The sequence below is a fragment of the Quercus suber genome, unplaced genomic scaffold (genome assembly GCF_002906115.3).
Source record: "Quercus suber isolate HL8 unplaced genomic scaffold, Cork oak 2.0 scaffold_124, whole genome shotgun sequence".
In the NCBI taxonomy this organism is placed as follows: Eukaryota; Viridiplantae; Streptophyta; class Magnoliopsida; order Fagales; family Fagaceae; genus Quercus; species Quercus suber.
Genome location: NW_027069588.1, coordinates 838,788 through 861,880, shown reverse-complemented (window position 1 = coordinate 861,880; position 23,093 = coordinate 838,788). Strand labels below are relative to the sequence as shown.

Genomic DNA, 23,093 nt, shown 5'->3' with positions numbered 1-23,093 from the left:
GAATGTGGTATCTTGATGGGTTTGTTTAGTTTATATAGAACTTGTACATAGATGGGGACAAAAATTATGGTCATGCCGAAGCTGGCTATATAGTGATTGATGAATAAAAGAGAGCCACAACTTCAATTTTATGAAACTTTTTGGCTGTTGATGAGTCCTCTTGCATTGGACAAATGAACAAGAAGTCACTTTATTGATTTAAAAACTTTTGGTGATTGGAGAAGACATTGATTTTGGCATTAACAGAATTGAACAATGACAAGAATGACAGAGAAGGATGGCCCATTTAGCATGACTAGTTGGTAATTCATTGCCTCATTTGTCAAAATTTGGGATTGCATGACTTGCTAAACCAGCAATTAATTGTGTCCTATGTACTGGCAACTTAATTCACTCCTGATCCTCGATATGTTAGTCTTACATCACATTATTCCTTAAATAACACAGACATTCCTGGCCTGTATTTTATGTAATGGAATAGGTCTAGTTGCCAACTACAGAAATGTTAACCTCAATGATTTGAAACAGCGTAAACGTTTCAGCCTTAAAGTACTTTAGAAGAGCCCAATAAATCGTCAAGAAACTTATCAAAATGTGGTCCAATAGCACATGGGAAGAAAGAGAGGAATCACATAATCGGACAATTTGACAGCTACAAGCATTGATTATCCGAAAGTCTTGCAGTCCTTCAAACGGCAACCATGGAAGTAATGTGTGGACTGTAGGAATCGCCCTCCTGCTACGATTTCTTACATTAGCATGCTGTATGAGTGACGAGCGCAACCGTAAAAAAAGATAGCAGACATGAAAGTTTACTTAAAGTTGTGGAATTGAGTGATGAGCGGAAGCTTGAAAAAGAGAGAAAATACAAAAATTTACGTGGTTGAACTTAACGGTTGAAAATCATTTGTACATAGTGGAAACCCTAAACAATTATATATTGATATTTAACAATTGAATTACAATGAATTCAATGTAAAATTTATATATTAGTCTTAAAACCTTGGGCTAATCATAAGTTAATCCAAGATTACTTTGTTTATTCTACAAGTACATAAGTTTACTTGGTTAGGGACACTAAGCCATAAAATGTCTATTATTATGCATTTATAATTTACACGTTTTATTTCTATAGTGGAAGCTTTCCAGTTCATTTCGATCAGTACTATTGCTGTTTATGGACCTCAATACACTGCTGGTCCCAAAAAGATGCCAAATTTGCTTTATATGGACTTCAGTAAAAGTTTCAATAAACCATTATCTTGTAAAAGGGTTTTCCTGCTTGTCTTATAAGTTGGGGCAAGACTCAACATGAAGAAACTTCAGGCCAATCCTAAAAGCCTCAGACAAGAAGCTAGCATTCAAAATTATCTTTCAGCAATCTATGTTGTTAAATGTCAATATATGGTTAACAAAATTCTTCAGAAACCATATTCATTTGGTACACTTGGTGCTTGGAAAGGAGATATGAAACCTGAAGCTAGTGCCTTTTCCTACTTTTTGCCACCCCCCTTGGGCTTAAAATCTGAAATTAGAATATATATATATATTAAAAGCACTTTCCACATAAAGCCCCCTCTTCAAGTCATCATGGATAAGCTTATTAAGGGGCAGAGTTCTTTGTGTCCAATGTACTGGAATTCACCAGACTGCTTACATGGACCGCACTACAGTATGATTATGGTTCCTTCAAAACTACACCTGATGTAAATCTTTTAGAAGTGAAAAAGCATGGCTGATACTATATCATGTTCAGTCACCCTGCTTTGCATTTCATGTACCTAAGTTTAATTAAAAAAACCGATACATAAAGGAAATGACTTCATCCTTAGATATATACATGTTGAAATATTAAAATGATAAAGATGAATTATCCACCAAAACCCTAAACATCTTCTCATCGTGACCCTAAACCTATAGCGAGGCCCACTGTTTTAAATTATGACATGAGGTTTCCTGCTTTTTTTTTTTTTTTAATAACTCTTAGTTACCATGAGGGATGAGGGTTGAACCTTGAACATTTCAATTAAAAATATCAGTAATAAGTACCAACTAAGCTATATATAAGGTAAAAAAATGAACGCTCTAACCAATAAACTTTAAATACCCAAAAAAAAAAAATCTCAGTCCCAATTTTTTGGGATCGGTTATAGACTTTAAGCAAATTAGTCAACGTTTGTCATATATATTACTTTCCTCTATTCTATTTTACCCGTAGTCTAATCAATAACTTTTAGAATGAATGACATTTTTTTCTGTTTAAAAGTAAGGTAAAAAGTGAAGTTCTAGGTTTAAGACTCACCTAGTGTTTTTTTTTTTTTTGAAAGGTAACTTATATTCAATAACATAGAAAAGGAGTAGAATAGAGGACAGGAGCTAATAGATCATCCTAGGCCAGAATGAAGAAGTTGAGCTAAGAAGGGCGAAGAAACACCCTTCCATACATTGGAAACTTGGTTACATTTAGCAAATTGGGCTAGCTCATGAGCAGCCCTGTTGTAATCCCTTTTCACGTGACTGAACGAGCAGCTGGAGAAAACTATCTTCGCGGATTGAATGCTATGCACCAGGTGGCCCATAACGCCACCATAACTACCTTGAGAAATAGCAAAAACGACAGAGGAAGCATTTGATTCAAAAATTACCTTGGAAATGTTTATCTCTTGAGCTAAGAGAACCTCGTGCTCCAAGGCAAAAAACTCAGCCAGTTTGGCTGGGTAGTGCACAGGAAGAGCTTTATAAAGAGCAGCAATGACCCTACTCATTTAATCTCTAATGATGACCCCAACTCCAAAAATTCCGCTGCCATCAATGGACAAAGCGCCATCAACATTAACCTTGAAATAGCCGGAAGGAGGAGCAACCCAGCTACTTTGAGAGGATGGCAGAGGGGGAGAGTCCAACGAGAGAGACTCCTTGTAATTTTCAACCATGCTCTTAGCCAAATCCAGAATTTGCAGGGGCGGCAGACCATTCTCACCATGGAGAAGCTTGTTCCAGTTATACCAAACTGACCAAGAGATGGCAAAGAATAATTCAAGGTTAAAGGCAAACTGGGAGGAGCAAATTTGAAGCACTAAATCATTGTAGTTCTTCGCCATAAGAAGCAAAATAATAGGGCAGTCTTGCCAGAGGGACCACACTGAGAGAGCAAAATCACAAGAGATCAAAGCATGAAAAAGGCTTTTAGGCTCCTCATCATAGATTGGGCAGGTACAGGAGGTTTGAATACCTTTTGCAGCCACATTTGTGAGCATAGGAAGGCCATTCACACAAGCACGCCAAGAGAATTTTTATTTTTCTTGGGAGCTTTAGAGACCAGATTTTCCTCCAAACCCGAGCATTCGGGTCACCAAATGAGCATTCCCCTTTCCACACTTGTGTTAAGGATTTTGATTGCAACAAAATAAGCACTCTTGACAGTGAAGACACCTTTCTTATTCCCCATCCAAATGAGCTTGTCTTCAGGTAGATTGTTACAGAGGGGAATTTTTAAAATTGTATCAGCCTCAAAAGGGAGGAAGAGAGCATGGACAACCCCAGGATTCCACCATTTAGTCACCAAATTAATGAGGGAAGAGACCATTGGATAGTCCTCAAAAGGGCAAGGAGGGGAGATGACTTTGTAAGTTGTGGGATTTGAGAGCATTTATCATTTCAAATGTGGATTAGCCGTCCATTCCTCACACTCTATCTTGTACCACATCTTAGCACCTCTAAGCTGTTAAAAATACTCTGCCAGGTGTAGGAAGGGCTGCTGCCAAGATTTGCATGGAGAATGTCACTAAGGGGAAATATTTTGCCTTAAGGATACGAGCCACAAGGGAACCCGGATTTGTAAGAATTCTCCACGCTTGTTTTGTGAGTAAGGCAAGATTAAAGGCATTCAAGTTTCTAAAGCCCATTCCCCCTTGAGACTTGGGCTTGCACATTGTCTTCCAACCAACCCAAGACATTTTGGTTTCCTGATGTTTCTGCCTCCACAAACTTCTCATCAATTTTTCAAGATCTTCACAGAGACTCTTTGGAAGTTGGAAGCAACTCATTGTGTAAGTGGTAATGGCTTGGGCCACTGCTTTGATAAGAACTTCTTTACCCCCATTGAGAGTAGCTTACCCTTCCAGCCCGCAAGCTTCTGGCCAACCTTCTCCTTAATCTCTGCAAAAAAAATCTTCTTAGAACGACCAATAATAGAAGGGAGGCCTAGATACTTTGTATGATTTGAGTCAAGCATTGGCCCAAGAATGTTTATAATCTCATCATTGAGCTCCTGGGAGGTATTTGGGCTGAAAAAGATAGAAGATTTATCAGTGATGATCTTCTGCCCCGAAGCTGACTCATACATATTAAGAATTTCTTTTAGCTTGTTGCAATCATTACCATTGGCCCTACAGAAAAGAAGGCTGTCGTCTGCGAAGAAAAGATGAGTGATTTTTGGAGCCCCCCTACAGATGGAAATGCCATGGAGCTGATTGTTCCGTGCTGCATCATTAATTAGGGTAGAGAAACCTTTTGCGAACAAAAGGAAAAGATACGAGGATAGCAGGTCGCCCTGCTGAAGCCCCCTAGTAGGTATAATGTTCCCGTATGTTGTGCCATTAATAATGACCGAGTAAGACACTGAAGAGATGCATTTCATTACTAGATTGATCCAATTCTCATTAAAGCCCATTTTCCTCATGACTTTTTCAACGAAAGTCCATTCTACTCTGTCAAAAGCTTTACTCATGTCTAGCTTTGCAGCCATGAAACTATCATTCCCCCCTTGCTTATGTTTCAGGAAGTGCATGATTTCATACGCCACCAAAATATTATTTGTGATAAGCCTATCAGCAGTAAATGCACTTTGATTTTTTGAAATGATATGCGGAAGAATAGTTTTGAGACGGTTAGCTAGAATTTTTGAGACAAGCTTATAAATCACATTACATAGACTTATTGGCTAGAACTCAGTCATTTTTTGGGGATTATTGGTTTTTGGCACAAGAGCAATATTGGTTCTATTAAAATCAGAAAAAGACATGCCAGAATTAAGTACATTCAAAACCATATTAGAAACATTAATGCGTACTGTGCGGCACCCGAAGTGTTGGGCCTACTCAACCCCAAGTCTTCGTCCCAAAACACGCGGTCTTTGGGCCTAATCCTCATTCGCCCTAAGGCCCAACCCTTGCTATCACAGCTCGGGAGTGCCGAGCTTCACTAGTAAGTTATGATCGGCATAATTTTTACCGAGCACTTTCATTGAACGGCACGTCAACTTTGTTCGGCTCAAAGAAGGCCCTCCAAACGCCACCACCTCGCTCTAACCTGATGTGGGCACCAAGTCCCAAAGCCACCCAGGCCTAGACTCCCACTTACCATCCCCCTAATTGGACCTTCCGTAGCACTCAGCGCGCCCTGACTCTGCCGAGCTGCCAATGAATGTGGGCACCAAGTCCAAAGCCACCCATACCTAACCTCCCATTTAGAGAAAATCCTACTGGACCCTCTGTTGCACAAACATGAGAGCATTAATAACCCTCGCCTGAGCTGAGCACTATAAATAAGAGGGAAGGAGAAGAAAGAATGGTTGGTCAGAAAAAGGGGAGGAAAGAGAACAGGGATAATAGAGGAGAAAAAGAGAGTCTTGAGAGGAGTTGGGAGGAAAGATTGTGTCGCCGAGAAGGAGAAAGGTGATCTCAGTGAGTCCTTGGTTGTAGGATCACCCATAGTAGGAAATTCAGCCCAACAAACAAATTAGTTGTGAGCCCAAGTGGGGTTGAGCCCATTGGCCTCATTTGCGACACGCACACGTACAATACTCCAGTATTTTTGAGAAAATAGCGCAGCCATACCATCAGGGCCGGGTGATTTCGAGGGGTGCAGCTGCTTGAGGGCAAAGACCACTTCTTCTCTGGTGAAGGCTCGAGAAAGTTCCGAATTGATTTCAGAAGTTACTGAGGTTAGGATGGGAGCATTTACATTCTCCAGCTGACTCGGGTGGGAAGCGGAGAATATGTCCTCAAAATAGGAGATGGCAGCCCCAGCAATACTGTCTTGATCCCTACACCAGTTCCCATCTTTATCCCAAATTCCCAAGATAGTATTTTGCTTCCGTCTTTCAGAGGTCCTAGCATGAAAAAACTTGGTATTCTTATCTCTCTCTCTGAGCCAGTGGGCTTTTGAGCGTTGACCCCAGTAAATCTCCTCACTATCTAGGAGATCATTAATTTCCTTCCTAGTTTGGTTTATTTCTTCACCCAAAGATCCATCAATATCAAGCTGAATTAAAGAACTAAGCTTCTTTCTTTTTTCCTGAATTACCTTTGGAATTTGCCCAAAAAGCCGCAGAACTCCAGGCTTTAAGATCAGCCGCACAAGTAGTGAGAGCAGATGTAATCCCTTTTGGTGAATTCAAGTCATTATTAGAGCTCCAAGCCGCTTCAATAATTTCCTTACATTCCTCTTTCTTTGCCCACATAGACTCAAAATGGAAACGATGAGCATGCGGCAGCTTGGGAGAATTGGGGTCGGCTAAAAACAAAGCGCAATGATCAGAGGTTGAGTCAACTAAGTGCTGGACTCTGACCTCACCAAATTTATCAACCCAATCATTAGTAGCAAAGACTCTGTCAAGCCTAAGGTACATTCTTTCGACACCTTCCTGCATGTTACACCAGGTAAAGTTTTGCCCAACATAGCCTAAATCTTTAAAGCCACAGTAGTTAACCACATTCTTGAATTTTTCCATTTGCCCTTGTGGACGCAGCAACCCACTAGATTTTTCTTCTATAGATAAGATCTCATTAAAGTCACCAAAAAAAAATCCATGGAAGTTGATACTGGTCTTTTAGATAAGCAAGTAAATCCCATGAGGATTGTCTTAAGTGAGCTTGGGGGTGCCCATAGAATCCCGTAATTCTCCATTTAAAATTTGAGTTTTCCTCAGAGACTATCACATCAATATGATGATTGCCATAGCTTTTTATTTCCAAGTCTATCTCCCTAGTCCAAAAAGGAGCCAGACTGCCACTAAAACCATGACTTGTAACAAAAATGCCATTTGCAAACCCAATACGATCTCGAATTCTTTCCATACGCTTCGATTTTAATTTAGTTTTCGATAAGAAAACTATTTTGGGAGCCCATTGTCGCACCAAATTGTGCAATGCTTGAATTGACTAGGGTTTCCCAAGCCCCCAGCAGTTTCATCCTAAAGAATTCATGGTTCTCAGCGGTGTTACACAGTAGCTGCCGTTGATATATCTTCATTACTGAGGCTCCCAACGAGACCCATACACTTCTTTTTTCTAACTGTCTTCTCTTCACATTCTGAGAAAATTTGAGAGCCAAGACGTTTTAAACTAATAATTGGAACCTGGGCTTCAGAAACCATACCTTGGTTAAGGCCATGCTCCCTAGCAAGTTTTTTAATTCGGCCTCTTCCACTTTGGGCCTTCATAGTTCCTTGACTTGCTCATTGTTCATCATTAGCTACATGAACTTGGGCCGGTTTAATGGGCTTGTGTGGACTTGTAACCTCAGGTGGGTCTTTTGTCTCCTTAGCACTTTGGCCCACATTAGATAACACGTCACCAATAAGCTCTTGAGAACTAGAAACTTCCATTTGAGTTGGTATAGACCCCTCATCATGTGGGACCTCAGTTTGCCTCAAGACCCATGTGCTAGCTACTAAGTTGTCTAATCCGATTCCACTTTTTGCTACCTGACATACTAAACTGCGTAAAACGTCACATCTCCATATTTGATCAGATTTGCTAGCAGCTTTTGAAACTTTTGAATTTTGTAAGCTGCCATTACTGGTGCTTTCTCCACTGTGGGGTGCCAGAATGGATTGAAGCCCATTATCGGAGAGTTTGCCTCTTTCACCACTTTGAATATCATTACTGGTGCTGTTGCTGCCCTTGGAGAAGTTTCTCGGTCCGTTTCTCCCACCTTTAGAAGTGCCAAACGCCCTTGACCATTCTCCATATTGGTATGTGGCATTTTGTCTATCTGAGCAAACATGACAGTGTTTAGTATCATGACCCATCAGATTGCAGATGTAACAAAATGTTGGGAGCCATTCGTATTTGTAATGAACCCAGTACTTGTCTCCTTCTACACCCACTACATTACCTCCCCTATGCAGTGGCTTATCTATGGGAAGATCGACTCTTATGCGCAAATATTTTGCTTGTTCAGATAGATGAGCTCACTTATCAATCTCCAAAAAACGCCCCATGCTTTCCCTATATCTTGACAAACCACCTCAGTCATGAGCTCAAAAGGTAAGCCCCATAGTTGCACCCAAAACGGAGAGTGCGTGAAAACTATGTTTTTGGATGTAAGACCCTTTTTCCATCTACAAAGAAATAACAGATTATTTTCAAAGTTCCAAGGCCCACTATTTTCTACCCATTCCAACTGATAACGGGAGCCAAACTTAAACTGAAAAATGTTATTTCCTACTTCAATTATTCTTAGCTTTGGCCCCAACTTCCATGCTGCTCTTAGAGTACTCTTCAGAGCTCTGTGGTTTTGCTGCCTATTTGAGAGTAGCTTCCCAAACAAGCTTAGTGTGCATTCCTCCAAGAGGTCTATTCTGTTGTGAGCTGAGATTGAAATTTCCGTTTCTTCTTCCTTAGTGAGACAGAGGTTTTGAAGGCTATTCACAACCTCATGTTCCATAACGAGAGAGAAAATGTATCTAAGGGAGATGAGACGCCCCACTAGGGGGAGAGAATACTCTTCCAAAAAAGGAGAGGAGAAAAGGCTCTTACCGGAGAAGAGAGAGAGACTCCTACAAGGGAGAGAGAGAGACTCTTACATAACTTACTAATCAAAAAACAAAATGAGTAATCTGCTACATTGTTATTTGAAAAATGCCCCACTAATATTTGAAAATTTAAAAATATTTAGTAATTCTTCATAAAATAACGGACAAATGATCTGCTACACTGCTATCCCAATATCAAGTAAGACTACAATCCAAAAATGTTTCTCCTCCCTTCACCACCCCCACCCCACCCCACCCCACCAAAAAGAAAAATAAAGAAGAAGAAAAGTGATTCATTGTCTTTGTGGAATCCATAAAGAGAAGGGAGTTGATAAGTATCAAGTTCAATTATCCAAAGTTGGTGGACAGTTAGGTTCCCACCTCAAAACTTTTATTACAAGTACTTCAAATTAGAAAGCCTTTATTCAACTAGAAAAATTAGAAAGCATTTAAGAATGCATCACTCCTTGAGGGGGTGCTGATCTTAAGTGATACATCAGTTATGAACTTACAAAATTATCAAACCAATATGTGCTACTAAATCACAGACTTGAATTGTTTGAACATAATGATAGGTGCAGCAATATTGTTGCTGCACTGTATATGGGTCCTTCACTCTACTCTTAAAACCGCTGAGAACTTAGCTTCTAGATTAGTGGTTACAGGTTATTGTTAGTTGTTAGACAGCCATCTCCCTTCAATTGTTCACAGCAAAATGGATGATTATCTGATCACACAGTACTAATCTGATATATGATAATAAAGATATAATATTTGATCGGATAAAATGCCATGGAGTTATTTTTTGTGTTTTTTGTTCATGAGTTCATGGCATCATATGTTTTTTATTTTATATTTTAAATAAAGTGGTGTCCTAACATTGTTTAGACTATTCGAATCCCACTTATGAAATATCTTGAAAACCTTATAAACTAATAGTGTGGTTAAAGGAAGTTTTAACCTTCTAATTTACAGTGCATCATTTAAGTTAATATAAGAAAGTGATGTTTCAACATTGATTAGACTATTCGACTCATGCTTATGAGGTATTTAGAAACCCTATAAACCAATAGTGTAATGAAGGAAGTTCTAACCTACTGATTTATATTGACCATTTAAATTTATTGAGTCTACCACTTAGCTATATGAGAGGACCCTTAAATCTAAATTATGAATGAAGTGCATATGCATAAAATTGTATGGATTTTATTTTAACAAATGTATGGATTTTATTTTAGCTATTCTTTTTTTTTTTTCCCCTTAAAAATGTATGGATTTTATTGAAACAAAAAAATGCACAACTGCTAGGAACATTCTGCTACAAGCAAGTTGACAAGAAACTGCAAGATGTCAATCCATCAAGATACAGAATACAAAAATTAAACCTATACATAAAACAATAGCACTCTATAAGTTAATAAGAACTAAAGCACTTTTTACCACCATTACAAAAAGAAAAAGAATTAAAGCCCGTATTATGTTGCAGTCTTTCATTTTAGCCAAACCCACACCACTTTTTTTTTTTTTTTCCTTTTTATCTCATTTTTGTCCAAGCATGTTCCAAAAGCTAAGCCCATCGAGTCACACAAGTTTGTCACTGACCCACTGCTCCAGTCAAAACCATCTCAGGTGAGCTTTAGACGTGCAGTGCAAAACTGCACCCAGTCTGCCAATAAATGCTTCACAAGGAAAGATGACTATGACTAACAAGGAAAGAGATGTGCTCTAAGTTGCTCTAAGGAAAGATAGTTGAGGAAATTTTTGGGTTAATGAATGTAAGGCTGAGTTAGTTGAGGCAAAATAAAGAAGTAGGGCATGTGTTGTGGAGCAGAGTTTTCAGAGTGGAAACAGTCCTCACCTCAGAGTGCACTTCTCTGACACAGCCTGCTAACTTTGAAGAAAGCAAGAAAAGTGCTTTCAATTGCAAACAAACAAATCAAAACCTCCTTCTAACCAATAGTCTCTCACTTGCACCGTCCTAGCATCATCAGTGTAGGACTTAGAAAATATATGTCTAAATAACTAAATTGCCCTTCCAAGTTCCACCTCATCGCTGTCCTTCAGCTTTTGAAAAGGGTAAACTTTCATAAAAAAGAATAATATATATTAGTATCATATTCTTGATAGCTTTTTTATTGGTAAATTTAAAGGGTAAAAAATGGTCTAAATTCTTTAAGATATAGAATTTCATACCAACAAGACTTTGGCGATTTATTTAGAATATAAGAGGAAAGAAAAAAAAAGAAAAAAAAATTGCTTAGCTTAACAAAGTAACAAACCAGTTTCTCTTCTTAACAGTTTTACTCTCCTTCCATTCCTTTTTTTTTTTTTTCTTCTTAACAGTTTTACTCTCCTTCCATTCCTTTTTTTTTTTGATAAAATATCATTTTCGTCCCTAAACTATCACAAAAGTTCGTTTTTCATCCCTAAACTTTCAAAAGTTCTATTTTTGTTCCTAAATTATCACAAAAATTCGTTTTTCGTCCCTAAACTTTCAAAAGTTCTATTTTCGTCCCTAAACTTTTCCAAACGTATTGATTTTCGTCCCTCCCACATCAGCACTCTGTCAAGCCACGTCAGCACTCCGTCAGAACTTTTGAAAATTTAGGGACGAAAATAGAACTTTTGAAAGTTTAAGGACGAAAAATGAACTTTTGTGATAGTTTAGGACGAAAATAGAACTTTTAAAAGTTTAGGAACGAAAAACGAACTTTTGTGATAGTTTAAAGACGAAAATGATATTTTACCCTTTTTTTTCCATACTCCAAACTAAAGGGGTAATGTCTCATCAGACAGTTGCCTAATAATCTGAAGTTTAAGGTTGAAAGATTAAATACATAAAGATGGAATGCAAATACACATCAATTATGTATTAATAAAATCACAAATTGAATTATTACCATGTTCTTATTACTTCCACAATAACTGGTATGTTACTTCCACAATAACTGGTAAATACAAATAAAACAATAAATTTAATGATAAAATTTTTCATAACTTATTAAGATGGACGAATATTTGTTACAATAATGATAACTTAGTTTTGCCTAACATTACCATGAAATAAAGATACCACCATCATTTTACAAGACGCTGGGATTCCACTATCTACCTCGCACTTATTACTACATGGATGATGTGAGGGGACTCTGGGACCTTTGGGAGGAAAAGTAAAAAGATAAAAAAGCACCCATCTCTCAATTTCATGACACATTTACTCAGCAAAATAAAATGACAAATACAACTCCAAAAAAGAAAAAGCAAAATGGCAAATACAACCTTTTACCACTTCAAGTTCCAGTAACACTAGATTACAAAAGAGATTGCTATATCCACTTCAAAATTTTACAGCTTCATAAAATCACATGGCACTTTTTTACAGCAAGTGCAAAGACCCAAACTAGATTTGAATTAAATTTTCTTTTACTTTGTACGGTTGTTTATGAATTTCTGTAAAGATGTCAGAGACAAGAGCAGCAACAAAGACAGCTGCAGAGCAGAAGCAGAAGCAACAGAGGTGCAGTCATAATAAGAACAGACTCACTCAGTCACTCAGAGAGAGAGAGAGAGGAATAGAGAGAGAGAGAAGGTGTCAGCAATATCATCAGAGCCATTAGTTTTATCCATGTACAGAAGATTCTGCAACCAATGGACTCTGCAAAAATACCCTTTAAAACTATCAGCCCAGCAGGAACAAAACCTCTCTCTGTGTCTCTGAAGTCTACCAAGTTGTTGTTGATCTTTCCCTCTTCCTGTTCTTCTTGTTCTCCTTCTTGGTTTTTCTAGAAATTAAAAATTTCCTTCTTGTTTCTCTCTATTTCAAAAAAATGATGAACACAAGTGCAAGAAATAGGTCTCCTTTCACAGCAACTCAATGGCAAGAGCTTGAGCATCAAGCTCTAATCTTCAAATACATGGTTGCAGGGACACCTATCCCCCCAGATCTCCTCTATAGTGTAAAAAGAAGCTTGGACTCTTCAATTTCTTCAAGGCTTTTCCCTAACCATCCCAGTAAGCATGCAAAGCATATTCTCAATTTCTCGTAGTCATATACACTTTTTGCAGCTTTACTTTTAAAAATTATAATAATCTTTAAGTGCTTACTTTTATAAAAACTATTACTTTTATTTTTTTTGGGTGCCAATGAAAATGAACAATTTTTGTTGGGGTCTGTGGCTGCAGTTGGCTGGGGATGTTTTGAGATGGGATTTGGCAGAAAAGTAGACCCAGAGCCAGGAAGGTGCAGAAGAACAGACGGGAAGAAGTGGAGGTGCTCAAAGGAAGCATACCCAGATTCCAAGTACTGTGAGAGACACATGCACAGAGGCAGAAATCGTTCAAGAAAGCCTGTGGAAGTTACATCAACTGCAACAACAACAACAACGACGACGACAACAAACACCACCACCAACAACCTTTCACCACCTATCCCATCAATCAACAGAAACCTTTCCATAAACACACCCACCACCATTCCCACAACAACAACACCACCAACGAACTCTTCTTTCTCTGTCTCTCCACTTTCTGATACATATCCTCAACACCATCCTTACCATGATTCCACTGCTTATCCCTTCCTTTATTCACATTCTTCGTCTTCAAGACAACCTCTTTCTGGTTTTTTACCTCAAAATAACACTACCCATCAGCTATTTTTGGACTCTGGATCCTACTCTCAGGCTGATAAAGATTACAGGTTTTTGTAACACAAACAGGCTAGCTACTTTTTACATTTTTTTAAATCTTCTGCTTTAATTGTTTTTGACTGTCATATCAAACAGGTATCTTCATGGGGCAAGAGAGGGTGTGGATGAGAGAGCATTCTTCCCAGAGGCTTCAGGGTCTGCCAGGAACCTACCTGATTCATACCAGAGATTAACAATGGGCCCCTACAAAGCTTACTCCCACACACAGTTTCAAAGCCTTACTGATAGTTCAAAACATCAGCAGCAGCAGCAACAAGACCAACATTGCTTTGTTTTGGGTACTGATTTCAAGTCACCAGGACAAGTTAAAGCTGAGAAAAAACCTGAAATCCACAAACCAATGCACCAATTTTTTGGAGAGTGGCCACCAAAGAACACAGACACCTGGCTTGATCTTGCATCAAATTCAAGAATCCCTGCTGGTAATTTCTCTTCACTAGCTTGCATTAGTTTTTTTATTTATTATTATTTATAAATGACTTTTATTGATGAAGTGGCAGTTCCTTATTTCACTATTATTAGATTCATTAACTGTTGTTTTACACTACTTTTAGTTTACACAACATTCACATTTTATAAAGCCAGATGCCACATATTTATTTTTTAAGGATGTTCACACTTCACTCCAAGTGTGTATAATAGTGTGCAATAATCATTACTCTAATAGATTTCTCCTGTGCATTGTAAACTTGCTTATTCAATTTTAACAATGCAGTACATATAAGAATTATATATATTCAAGTAACAATGTTTATTGATGAAGAGGTAGTACCTCATTTCACTATTATTAGTTTTCTCTAGTCTTGCTTCTTGTGCCAATCTTTGACATCTCCATTGTCACTTATGTAATTTGTTTTTTTGTGCAGATGATTGAAAGTCTCATAATAGTGATACTGGTTATTTTGATCATGGCCAAAAGAGTCCTTGGTGTTGGTGGGGTCAATATCTATAACTTCTTGTGGTTAGGGAAAGCTTTATTTAGCTAAAGGTTGTTGGTGAATAATGTAGGGTCCCAACAGGATTTCTGCTCTTTTGCTTTTCTTGATACTTATTTTCTTCTTCCTCCCCTTAAAGAAACATGTTTGGGATTTGTAGACTTGCTTGTTTGAGTGGAAGCATCATGATTTGCTTTGGGGTCCCTTAAATCTAAACCGTGTAGTAATTGAAGCACCTTTCATACGGGTTTGTGCTTTATAGTTATACCAGTTAATGTACGTGGACCCGTCAAATGACATGTGTGCATTAACTTTTGCTCAAATATCCAGACCATATGGATGGACCCCTTTTGTGCTCAGAACTACTTTGCTTATTCAACAAATTGCTCCAACACAGCTTCCATACTTTTATTATTACGGAGTATTTATCAAATGCTAAATCTCATTGAAATTCTAGATTCCGTTCTTTTGTTCACTGCTCTGTGATTTGATTTCCCTTGGTATGCCAGTCACTAAATGAGCATTAGCATTAGCACTGCTGTCTGAGAAAGTAACATTCATTTAATAGACATTCTGTGATGATCACTGCAGCTTCTTTCATGAAGGATCTTGCATTACTGTCAAAATAATATTATTAATTACACACAAAAAAACCTATAAAAAGTAATCAACTAGGAAATTGTTGTTTCTATCTTTGTGTTTGTTGCCAACCTGATCCTCTATAGAGTAACCTTATTCTAACCTTTTTTTTTTTTTTTTTTTTATATAAATTTTTATTTTTTATTATTTTTTTTTTACAAAATTGAAATTTTCAGCCTTAAAATTTTGGGTATTTTGACATTGCTTTTAAATATTTTAAAATTTGGATCCTTACTTCTAACATCGTGAATTATGTATTGTTTCATTTAAGTCATTCTGTCATGTGGTGAGGTGTTTGCAATGCTAGCTGGATATTGTTTAAGGCAATTTAAATGAAGCTTTTTATATTTAAATATTAATTAGATAAATTTATTTAATATTAAATAAAAAATGTTAATTTGATTAATTAAATACATAATTTGATGATTTTCAAAAAAAAAAAAAATCCATACTTTGATGAATTATTACTAACTAAACCATGGTTAGTTATGAATTAAATACATAATTTGGAGACATCATTATTTAATGATTGAAACGATGCAGTTTTGAATGAATATGATTGATGAATTTCAATAATCTAATTAATGAATTTTTAAATAATTTATTGTGATTGGTAACACATTAGTTTGTAATTCGTATGTAATAAAAACTTGCAATATTGCTAGTATTCTAATATTACTCATAAACTAAAATTGTGCATAACTTTTTTATTTTTTATTTTAATTATTACCATTAAATTTGAATCCTTTTTATAATGGTGGGCTTTTTTTTTTTTTTTAATTTTTTTTAATTTTTATTATTTTTATTTTATGACGGCCTGGCACCCTTTTGTAATAGGGGCCTTAGGCCTTGGCCTAAACTTTGGGTGTTTGTTAAGTGGCAAGTGGCAACTAAGCTCAAAATGACGTCGATATTCTAAAATTACGTCGTTTTAATTACGTCGTTTTAATTTCTAGTTTGTAACCTATACTAAAATTACGTCGTTTTAATTTCTAGTTTAGGCCTTGGCCTAAACTTTGGGTGTTTGTTAAGTGGCAAGTGGCAAGTGGCAACTAAGCTCAAAATTACGTCGATATTCTAAAATTACGTCGTTTTAATTTCTAGTTTGTAACCTATACTATTAAAGTTTGGGATAATTTTGTTGAAATTTTGAATCTATAAAGCGTCATTTTGAGTTTAGGTCACACTTAATGGACAGTGGACACCATATCTCAGCACATGGAGAGGAGGTATTAAATCCAAATGATATTTATGTTAGGGAGATGAATCCAAATTCGAAACTTTAAGGGAGAAAAAAAAAATCCCAAACTTTATGGGTATAAATTGCAATTTAATCAATCATTTTTTAGGAAAAAGTGCACTAATTTCCCTTAAGGTTTTTTCTTATCATACTTGCCTCCCCACTAGTTTGAAATAAGACATTCACTTCTCCTAAAATACAAATTATTTACAATGATCTTCCCTGTATGACCAAAAACGGTTTTACAAAATGGTGAATTAAATACTAGAATGAAAAGGGTTTTTGGACACAATTCAGCCCACAAAAATGCTGAAACTTTTAAACGTGCATTCTCTTAAAAGATATGCATCTCCTGACAAGAAACCATTGGGCCCAAATTGTCTTAGTCAAACATGAAATATTATTATACATAAAAAAAAATATATAATTTAGATTAATAATTAAAAAGAAAAAACCTAAATGACATGACATAGTTTGGCCGAGGTTGAACCCTAGTTTGACCTTAAAAACTTTATACTTCTCATTTTTCTAATTCTTTAAAAGGTCTTTCTTTCAAAACCATAACATTTACTATCACCATCTTAGCATCTATGTAAATTATAGATATTATAAAATCGAATCCAATTATTTCAAAATAAGTTGATCGGATTTGAGAAACTTTGTTAATTTACTATCACCATCTTAGCATCTATGTAAATTATTGATGTTATAAAATCAAATTCATTTATTTCAAAATAAGTTGATAGGATTTGAGAAACTCTATTAATTTAAAAAGTCATTAAAAAAAAAAAAAAAAAAAAAAAAAAAAAAACTAAATGACATGACATAGTTTGACTGAGGTTGAACCCAATTTGACCTTAAAAAAACACTTTTTTTTTTTTTACTTAAAGAGTAGAGACCTTAAAAACTTTATACTTCTCATTTTTCTAATTCTTTAAACGGTCTTTGTTTTAAAACCATGACATTTTTTTATCACCATCTTAGCATCTATGTAAATTATTGATGTTATAAAATCGAATCCAATTATTTCAATATAGGTTGATTGGATTTGAGAAACTCTATTAATTTACTATCACCATCTTAGCATCTATGTAAATTATTGATGTTATAAAATCAAATTCATTTATTTCAAAATAAGTTGATAGGATTTGAGAAACTCTATTAATTTAAAAAGTCATGTTAACGAATGCCCTAAGAGCAATTGTTAATAGACTATTTTTAGAACGTTTTAATACAAATTTTATGGGGAATATAAAAAGCCGTCTAAAAAGTCAATTACCTTTTTCTTTTTCAATAAAAAATTTCAGAAAATAGTTTTTAAATCAATATCCTTAAAGCATCCGTTAATTTTTTCCTAATTTAAAAACTTGAGGGTATTAATATAGTGTTTCATAGGAAGTCATTAGACACAAGGAAATTAATATATATATATATATTAAGTTTCACTAATATTTTAGTTTATTTGTCTTAGCTATATCCCAAACAACATGTGATATAATTTAAAAGCTTGGTAAATGAAAAGTCTACAAAATTTAATCTGAATATGTTGAATGAGTAGTTCCCTCTTTGAATAAGGTATTAATATTTGGCCAAAAGGTACTATGCAAAAAAAGCTAATTAACATCCATAAAGTCGACCCTCAAAAAAAAACTTCCATAAAGTCCTTTTATGATCCTGTTTATTTCTCATTTTGTCACCAAACAAACTATCACTTATTAAATACTAACATAGAGAAATCACAGCTGCTACGTAAGTTTTCTAGAGAAATTTTTAGTGGATATGTCATTGATGACTTGATTTAATGATGGCTTGATTTACTTCATTTAAGCTTGAGTTTAAACCATCAGTGTACGTAGTAAGTAACTATTAAATTGAAGTGTAAATGATAAAGAGTTGGGTGAGAAAGAAGACTATCTCATTGTATCACTATCACCTCCAATTAATGGAGTATTCTTTCGATAGTGAGTTTGTGACCTACCCTTAAAACAAATTTCATCTATTCTCGTTCTCCCAATTAATTACTCTGAAAAAAAAAAAATTCCTATTATTCTTTAATATATTTAAGAGTGTATTTTTTGAATGAGTTTATTTTCATTAGCTAATTTCATCTAAATTAGATATGAGAAGTGTAAAATACAGTTATAAAAAACATGGTATAAATAAATTCGTGTTTTAAATTAATACAAACATATTCCCTAAACAAATGAAACTCACTTGAAAATTTTATATTTTCTCAAAATAACATAATATAAAAATATCAAGATAATCTGAAAATGGATAGAACTTTTATATTTGATTAAAGGATTCTAAATTTTACATTATGTTTGTTTTTGTGAAAGCAGAGGGCAGAGAAGAGAAAAGAATTAAGAAAGTGAAATAAAATGGAAAGGGAAAAGAAAACACGTATTTAGATGTAGGGGGGAAGAGAAATGAAAAAAGAGAGTAAAATAATAAAATTATAATAATAGATGGCTTTACTAATTTATTGTTAAAGATCAAAAATTAAAAATTAATTATGAACATATACAAGTAATTTCAAAAAAAAAAAAATCAAACTTTTCTAAAAGTATAGTAATTTTATGAATTTAGAGGGAAAATAAAAATTATATAAATTGACAGGACTTATAAAAACAAATTTTCTCCACATTTCTTTTCTCTTCTCTTCTCTTCTCTCTCTCTCTCTCTCTCTCTCTCTCTCTCTCTCTCTCTCTCTCTCTCTATCTTTATATATATATATATATATATATATATTTTTTTTTATATTTTTCCTAACCAAACAAAAGACAGTTCAAATATAATGGGGAAGAGAATTGAAAAAAGGAGAGTAAAAAAATAAAATAATAATAAACAATGACTTCACTATTTTATTGTTAAAAATTAATTATGAACATATACAAGTAATTTCAAAAAAAAAAATATACCAAACTTTTCTAAAAGTATAGTAATTTTATGAATTTGGAGAGAAAATAAAAATTATAAAAATTGACAAGACTTATAAAAACCTTTTTTCTCCACATTTCATTTCTCTTCTCTATTTTTTTTTAAAATTTATTTTTCCTAACCAAACAAAAGTACTGGGTTCATTCTCTTCCCTTCTCTCTGTTGCACCTTTCCTTATAACCAAAACATATGTAGAAATGTAGATATCGTGTAATTTGAATTTATTCCTCTTATCGTTTTATAATATTTGAAAAAAAGTTAAAGTAAGATTTTAAGGTAAAATGTTAGTACGATAAAATAAAGTAAATCAATATATGTGGGCCATAATTAAGAAAGTGTAACAGGCAATGTAAGAGCTAAGTGCAAAGTGACAAAATTCGATTTTTTTTTTTTTTTTTTTTTTGGCTTCTCCTGGCTGATAGTGAAGCTTCATAAAAACCACACCCGTGCAAAGTTAAAACCAATCTTCCAGGTGAATATATAGACCGAAGACTCGCAACTTGCTACACACACACACACACACGCATTCCCCACCGCATTAAAACCTTGCAGCTATCTCCATTGTAACAGCTATGTCACTCACTCATTGCCACACCTACCACAACCCATCCAGCAAACACCTCCACCTTAGTTTCTCACCTCAAGACTCTTAGGTTCAGTTGTGTTTGATCAAACTCTAAACTTTTTGCACCAAACAAACATTTTATGATTTTACAACTTGTTAATTTATGTGATTGTGCGTTGGCAATATGTAAAGTGGTTGGTTGTATAAGATAGAAAATGTTGTTACTCAAGTCAACAAGTTATAAATAACAGTATTATATTAACTGGATGCGAACCCAATATAATTATCTTATTACGGTTAATTTAATACTAACTCTTGTGGTAAAAATATATTTTTGTTGTTGTTTTTATTTATTATAAGAGTATAACACTGTTATATAATAAAAGTGAAATTAATAATCGATTATATGAAAACGATATTTTATAATAACATATCATCTTGATAAATGGTGAAACAAAATTGAAAATTTTTTTCCTCTATTAATTGGTCATTCAATTTCTCTATATAAAAAAATGATTCATTCAATAAACCATTAATATACTTAAAGTTACCATATTATATTTAAAAAAATTATTATATATATGTTACTTTTATAATTTTGTTATAAACTTACGTGATAATATGTTCCTACAAGTTTTATGCTTCACGCTCCAAATTAATAGAGTCACGATACATACACACAACAACTCAACAATCACATCTCTCTTGTGGGTATTCAATTATTCATTGAAGGAATTAGCAAGTAGCAAGTAGCATGTATATAGATATGGGAATCCATAAAAAAGAAGTATAGAGAGAGGACTTTTGCGAAGGACTTCTTCTTATTCGGTAGACAAAGGGTCAATTTTGGGTTTTTATTGTGGACTTGAATTATATAATAAGCCCATATACTGTACGAGAGTCCACATTAATAACACTTTAGCCTTTAGGTAACTACTACTAGATTGGTGTTGATGTTGATTTGAAAAAGAAAAAAAAAAAGATTTAATCTATGCATATGTTAGATAAATATTTGAGATAGGAGTAATACTAGAAATATAAACTTTTCACATCATGCTAATGTTCAATTAAAAAAAAAACAACACTTTTACATAGGTTAATTACTGATACTATTTTTATTATATACCAATCAAAATAAACCATATTAAGTTATTAACACTTAACAACTACGAAAGCTGTATGGTTGATTTGGCTTCAAAGGAACAAGTTTTTGTTTCAAATGGGGAGGTTGATCCTAGTACATATTCCTAGTGTATTAAGAAAGGAGCTGAATTATAAGCTATAATTCCTGTCAAGCACACCAAACGAAATAGAACTCAAGTCTAGATGAAATGTATTAAACCCCTTCTACGTTGGGTGAAGTTCAAACTGATGGCTCTGTTTGTGGGAGTCATAAGTTGGCAAGTGGACTAGATTGCCGGGTTTACACAATTGCCGGGTTTACACAATAGCTCAGGACTACTTCTAATATTGTGGCTGAGTTTTGGGCTCTAAGAGCATCCACATTGGAAATTTTAATTCTACTCTATTTTACCATCTCAAAAAGCCATTTTATCACTTATAACATACCATGTTACAATACCTCTAGCATTTTAAAACTCTATTATTTTACCATTTTATTAAAATATTATTTTTTAAGTCCAGAAGGCAAACATAAAAAACATTTTTTTTATTCCTCTCTCATTTTTTTCATTCCTTCCTCTCTCTCTCTCTCTCCTGTCTCACTTCTCTATTACTTATCTAGGTTTGATTGTGCCCCGGTTTGTGCTCCGGCGGTGGGTTTTTGTTGGTTGTGCTCTGGTGGATTTTTGTTGGTTATGGGGGTTAGATTTGTGAGTTTGGCCGTGGGTTGTGGATTGTGGTTGTGGTGCTGGGTTTGGCCGTGGGTTGTGGGTTGTGGTGCTGGTGCTGGGTTTGGTCAATGTTTGATCTGTGGTACTAGGTTGGTTGTGCTATGGGTTGTTTTTGGTGAAGCTCGATGGAGAGACAAAGATGAGAGATGAGAGATAGAGATGAGAGAGATAGAGATAAAATATCAATATTTTCTTTTGCAATTGTTGGCTTTTATAATTCAAGCTACTGAGGTTTTTGGCCTTGAAATGCCATATTTTCTTTGCATTTGGCATTTGGCCTTCCCAGTGCAGATGCTCTAAAAGATGAGCTTTCTCTTGCACAACAACTAGATTTTAATCGTATTAATGTTGAAGTAGATGCAGATATGCTTGTATATATGCTTACTAACCTATCTTACATAAACCTTATGTTGGAACCGCTTTTAACTGATTGCAGGAACCTAATGAAGACCTTCCTTAATTGCATAGTGTCACATGTTTATAGGGAATCTAATAGATATACTGATAGCTTAGCAAAAACGAGAGTTTTACAAGATATGATTTCTGTATTTGTATGACCCGCCCCCCGTGGTGGGCTGGTTTTTGATAAAGCTGAGTTTGACTTTTGATAAAACTGAGTTTTTTTTTTTTTTTTTTTTTGTTTTTTTTTTTGTTTTTTGTTTTTTGTTTTTTTGTTTTTTGTTTTTAATAATCTGATGCTTTCTTGTTAATATTATGAGCTTGTTTAACCAAAAAAAGAAGAAAATTTTTGTAGCTTTGAATATTTTGAGATACAAATCTCCTCCGCAACTAGTTTCTGTTTGATGATAATGGTGATTATGTGCTTGGACGAGGTTATGATGCATTTTTTTAGTATTCCTAGCATGGTGTGGATATTCATTTGAAATTATTATCATTCTAGGGATGTAAAATTATTATAAAAATGGTATTAATGATGGGTTCATATTGAAGTGATGTTGCTTCATTTATCACTCAACAACCTATTAAGTCTTATCCAAAAAAAAAAAAAAAAAAAAAAAAAAAAAAACGTATAGAGTTGTGAAGAAAGATTATGATAACAATTTCCCTTAACATTGCTTAAATTATTATGGCTACAATATAGAGTTGATAAAAGGATTTGCTAGACATTGCTGGAAATGGGAGGACAATCAGATTCTTTAAAGAACACTAGCCTCATCACACGTGCAATGAGTTTTTTTTTTTTTTAAAAAATTTTTATTTTAGTGATCCTATTTAGTATTTTGTAGCAAAATAAAAATTTGTGTTTTTATTTTATATATATAATTTTTATTTTGAGGATTTAATTTATAAGTGAATAAAGCAATTTGAAAATTAATAGGAGAATTTTCAAAAATAAATAAATAAATAACAAGAGAGTGACTCTATTTTTTAGGCAATGTTTTAGTAGGAGTTAGAGTTGTATTTTTACCAAATTGTCCTTTAGTTTTATC

The 23,093-nt window shown here is 34.6% G+C and overlaps 1 protein-coding gene across 1 annotated transcript; it reads left to right on the top strand.

Annotated features, from left to right (window-relative positions):
• Nucleotides 1-12,343: 12,343 nt before the first annotated feature.
• LOC112007168 (growth-regulating factor 5-like) lies at nucleotides 12,344-14,797 on the top strand. Its single transcript, XM_065775980.1, has 4 exons — nucleotides 12,344-12,772; nucleotides 12,944-13,460; nucleotides 13,546-13,892; nucleotides 14,337-14,797. Exons 1-4 carry the CDS (start codon nucleotides 12,589-12,591, stop codon nucleotides 14,342-14,344), a joined length of 1,056 nt encoding a protein of 351 aa, XP_065632052.1. The 5' UTR covers nucleotides 12,344-12,588; the 3' UTR covers nucleotides 14,345-14,797.
• Nucleotides 14,798-23,093: the final 8,296 nt, after the last annotated feature.